Here is a 5,422-nt window from a genome sequence, read left to right as displayed (position 1 = left end):
AATAAAAAAATAGAAAATTCTCATTGCAATGCATTTCATGATGCCTCATAGATTATATAAAGAGCATTTACTGTGATTTATACCAGTAAGAAGATCACCCACAAAGTGCATTACTACATAATTCAAGCAGAATTTTAAATAATTATTCCCCAAAATGTGACCTAGACTTGTCCTTTATTTAATGGAAATTTTGTCATTAGAAAAATAATAAATCGAGAGACGCAGATGGTTTGGTCTGTGTTTTGTGGTGATTTCATCTGCACTTTAAATTCTTCAGAACAATAATTGAAATCATTATTGATGTCCATCATGAGGCCGTTGTGGTTTATATTTATTGACATTATTGACAGACACAGAAGGTTATCTGACGCTTACACACCTCATGAATAGTGTGAGAACGAGGCAGTCTGTTATTAGTTTATCTATACATCAACATACATGATGCTGTACAATTACAGTGAGTTTATTCACATGTTTTCTAGTGTTTCTCATGCAGTTAATTACTCACGTTACATCTGTATCACACTTTACCATGGGATTTCACCCTTTTCTGTCCTATAACCAAAAGTAATAATAATAATAATAAAATACATACATGGTCAAGTTTTAGATTTTCTAACATGATAATGGACTTGTATAATACTTTTATAATAGTTTATACTGTATCTATTTATATCCTATCTGGCAAATTTACTTTGTATTCAGTTAACAGCATTTATTTTTTTCCCCTTCTGCCCATTTTTAGGATATTAAATATTTTCATTTCAGTTCAAATTTATTTGTAGACCATTTTTAATAAATATCAGCTTTACATAAGATAATGGCATGTAAGCAGGAAGTATGAACATTTCACGGGAAACAGGACATACAAAAGAATATGGGAGATATTTTCTAACATGAACATTATGAGGAAAGATAATTTGTTACTGTTAAAACACATTACAATACATTAAATTATGTAGCATTTTTTTCTGTTTATTTAATTATTGAATTTGTTTTTATTTTTTAAGTTATGTTTTACCAATACATTTATTTAATAATTGATCTTTCTTTCATTGGATAATGTATTCTTTGAACATAAGATAGATATAATTTCATGTCATATATATTGCCATTTTTGTTTTCCCAAGAGAAATGTTGTGCTTTGTCATTATGATATATATATATATATATATATATATATACTGTATATAACTCTCAACAGCAGCACAGCTGAGGAAATCACAGCAATTCTCCAGCATGGAGATGAAGGAATGAAGGAATGCATGAATGAATCAATGAATCAGCCAATAAGCATAATTTTTTTTCTTTTTTTTTTTCTTGGGTGTCATAATATATATGACAAGAAAAACTGACAGCATTGATGTTCATTTTGTTTTTAAAGGTCTGGTGTATAATATACTTTAATGGACAACCAAAGGATTATATTGATTTTGAAGTATGAAGGAAAATAATATGTCATTTAAAACAGAACTTTTGACAGTATATCATTTAAAACTGACATTTTATCATTATCGAGGCTCTTTCTTTTGCTGTAAACTAACATGGAAATCAATTTATTAGTGCAATGCTTATTGGTTGATTCATTGATTCATTGATTCATTGATTCATTCATGCATTCCTTCATTCGTTCATCTCCATGCTGGAGAATTGCTGTGATTTCCTCAGCTGTGCTGCTGCTGAGAGTTTCCAGTGTTGTGCAAGAGCTGATGGGAAGAGTCACGCAGGTCAAAGGGCTCTCTGAGCTCAATATAAATATCAGAGCAGAAGAACGGAGGAAGCACTTCAGCAGATAACATCCTCTACATCAGCTCCTCAAGAGAAGAACAAGCTTCAGCGTTACAGAAGTGAAAATGAAGTTGACACGTGTGGCTCTCGCTGCTGCAGTCGTCATCGCATGCGTCTGCTTCCTGCAGACCGCAGCCGTTCCCTTCACACAGGTGAGCGTCTGCGCTAAACTACATGGATGGGTCTTTCAGTAGGCAAACTTGCATGCATGCAGAACCATCAGTAATATTATTTACTTTCAATGCATTATATATGCATGCTTCATACTAAGTCTTACCGTGAAACTGTCATATTAAACATCTTTACATTATGACATGCTAAACATGCATCTTACTGGTGAACATTTTAAACAAAATGTCATGCAACTTCTATATATTTTGACATGTGATCTGTTTGGCATTATCACTAATGATTTGCTACCCTAATGAAAACCATACCCATTTTGAAGTCTTACCTTTCTATACTTCATCAGCAGACTGAAGATGAGCATCATGTGGAGAGTGAAGCACCACAGGAGAACGAGCATCTGACAGAAACTTCTCAGGAACAAACAAATCCAAATCCCCTGGTATGTAAGCAGCTCCGATTTATATATATATATATTTTTTATATATATATATTATTTATTTTTAAATTTAAATTTAATGAAACACTTTTCAATTTTTTTTCTTATTAATTATTTAATGTGTTATAATTAATTAATTATATTTTTTATTTTTAAAATCTAATTTAATCACACATGCACACACATAATGTATATAATTAATAGACTTAATTAATAATAATTTAGAATTATTTTTTTCATTTATATTTAATTAATCAAACACTTTTTGTTTTATATTATTTATATTCTTATTTAAATGATTTATTATTTAATATTATTTTTATCATTAATTATTTTAACATTGTTTTTAAATTAATTATTATTATTATTATTATTTTTACATTTTTATTTAATCAAACACCTTATATATTCTACATTTGGGTCGTTCCAATCTATAAAAACTATTATTAATTGATCATTAGTATGTAATAATATGTAATATAATTAATTAATATGTTAATTTTTGTTTACATTTTAATTTAATGTGTTTAGGAGGCCCTAAATAACATGCAGTTTCTTTCCCCCCCGATAGGCATTCTTCAGGGTGAAGCGTCAAAGCCATCTGTCCCTGTGCAGATACTGCTGCAACTGCTGCCGCAACAAAGGCTGCGGATACTGCTGCAAATTCTGATCCTGCGGCGTTTTACCAAGTTCTGTGTGCTCAGGAAAAGAGTTTCTTTGAAACATTAACTTATTTGGACTTTTGTCTTCAAAAACCCTGCTGAGATGATTTTCCCTGCGGCATCAAGTTGTTTGAAATGGGTATAAATGCAGGCTTTGTCTCCATGCATACTGCTTTGTATAAGTTGCAGCTCTCACCTACTTTTTTTTGAATGCTTTTATGATTTTGTATGTTTTATATGTATATTTTTTATGCCTGTGTACAATGATTGTTTAGTAAATGAAAAGCTTTTGGATATTTGTAATAAAATGATTTTGCATTTGAACTGTTGTTATTTGAGGTCAGTCTGTGGTGAATCTCTAGGGGGCGCTAAACACACACACACACACACACACACACACACACACACACACACACACTCAGGTTTGTTTCGGGAATGCTGTATTTATGCACCTCAGACACAATCAGAGCCTACAGCAGAGACACCAGCTCTGTTTAAAACCAGCATCTTAAATTAAATGGAACCCCATAAGTGACACTCAAATTATATAAATTATTATAATATTATATTATTACATTATTATTACATTATACTATTATCAGCATATTATTATACTGTTATTATATACAGTGTAATAATATTAATAATTATTTTAATTATTAGGTTTTTATTTTTAAAGTAGTAATTAAGCATTTTTTTAAGTAATTAATATTATATATAAACCTGTACACACACACTCACACACACACACACACACACACACACACACACACACACACACACATAAAGTATAAAAAATAAAAGAAAGAATTAAATATTTTTTAATTTATATTTTACGTATATATTTGCTATATGTAGGCAATTGCAAATAAATCTATAAACGATAATACTAATATTAATAATTTTAATTATTAATAGATTTAATTAATGTAAATATTATTTTTTTCATTTTTAAATAAATATGTTAAAATGGTTAATAATTTTGTACATTTTTATTATTTTTTTTATTTGAATTAAACACTTTAATTAAACACACACACCGTCAACTTTTAATTAGCCTAAACTATGTTTTATCTTTGACATTTAATGACATATATTCCTTCTCTCTCTTTGTTTGAGCTTGTTGCAGTTTTCTGTGAAATACGTGATGCTGCCCAAATTTTTAGACAGCCTTTGCATTCTTAAAATACTCCCTATGTAGGTGTCTGACTAGATTTTATAAGTCACTGTGAATTCAGACAAGTAAAGCTTGTGTTTCTAAAGTGGCCTCTCAAATCTCAACAGCTTTTTCATCATATATCGTATATAATTAATACTGAACTTGTGTCAGCAGTGTTATTCAATATGCTTGAGATTCCTAAGCAGAATGGATGAAGACTTTAATCAAGGCAAACCACCAACGCAAACATGCCGCCTGGCTCTTCGTTATGTCGATTGCAGGCAGCACCTGGAGTCGTTAGTTTTAATTAATACAAAGGAATGTTGGCAGTTGCTCTCATTCCTTCTCTGTGTCTGACTGATGAGGACCTTTTGGTGACAGTTTGGAGAGATTTATTTATTTAGTAATAATACGTTTATTACTTATTAGATTTTTAACCCCAACTTTTGAATAGTATTTCTTCTATAAGAATTATAGTTAAATTAAAAAATCTATATAATACACAAAGTTAGAAATTAAAGTCCATATAATACACAAAAAGGAATATTTGTTTAAATTACTTCCATACATCCATACACTCTAAAATACACTCTAAAATCCATACACTCTAAAAAATGCTGGGTTAAATACAACCCAGTGCTGGGTAAAATATGGACAAACTCAGCAATTGGGTTGTTTTGACCCAGCGGTTGGGTTACTACCCAGAAGGTACACTGTAAAAAAAATTCCGTAAAATTTACGGTAAAAAACCGGCAGCTGTGGTTGCCGGAATTTTACCGTAAAAAATACGGTAGCAACGTTTTAGGTTTTACGGTTTTAAATTTACAGTTAAATACCGTAATTTCATTAACTGATATAATGTTAATATACCAACCTACTGAAGTACTGAAATCTGTTTTGTACCTTTGTAATACACTGATAACCACCAAATGCAGGTGGTGATGAGAAAGTCACATGATGAACCAAAGCCCATCACAAGCAGCTTTTAAATAATAACATATATAGAAGGTGCACAGTGTCATTCACACAAACACCAAACACCATCATGGTAACACACATGAAACTGAAATAATGCAATAAACATTCATTTAACAACATTAGGTGTAACACACAACCCTAATATACAAAACTGATAAGAAAAAACTAAGAAGAAACATAGTTATTTCAACAAAAAACATCAAATTTGAAATGTAACGCAGGGAAGTCTGGGAATGTCAAGTTTCGGTTATTCACTGTAAATTATAAGGT

At 30.5% G+C, this 5,422-nt stretch overlaps 1 protein-coding gene across 2 annotated transcripts; it reads left to right on the top strand.

Annotated features, from left to right (window-relative positions):
• The first annotated feature begins 1,772 nt into the window (after positions 1-1,772).
• LOC107688274 (hepcidin-1-like) lies at positions 1,773-3,306 on the top strand. Of its 2 annotated transcripts, none has more exons than XM_016485896.1 (3): positions 1,773-1,940; positions 2,264-2,356; positions 2,925-3,306. In XM_016485896.1, exons 1-3 carry the CDS (start codon positions 1,854-1,856, stop codon positions 3,021-3,023), a joined length of 279 nt encoding a protein of 92 aa, XP_016341382.1. In that variant the 5' UTR covers positions 1,773-1,853; the 3' UTR covers positions 3,024-3,306. The 2 variants fall into 2 exon arrangements, with proteins under 2 accessions (XP_016341382.1, XP_016341381.1); XM_016485895.1 differs by having other exon boundaries at positions 2,261-2,356.
• Positions 3,307-5,422: the final 2,116 nt, after the last annotated feature.

This window comes from Sinocyclocheilus anshuiensis, unplaced genomic scaffold (genome assembly GCF_001515605.1).
Source record: "Sinocyclocheilus anshuiensis isolate Anshui unplaced genomic scaffold, SAMN03320099.WGS_v1.1 scaffold1162, whole genome shotgun sequence".
Lineage (NCBI taxonomy): Eukaryota > Metazoa > Chordata > Actinopteri > Cypriniformes > Cyprinidae > Sinocyclocheilus > Sinocyclocheilus anshuiensis.
The sequence above is the reverse complement of the archived record's forward strand: the minus strand, read 5'-3'. Positions and strand labels throughout refer to the sequence as shown.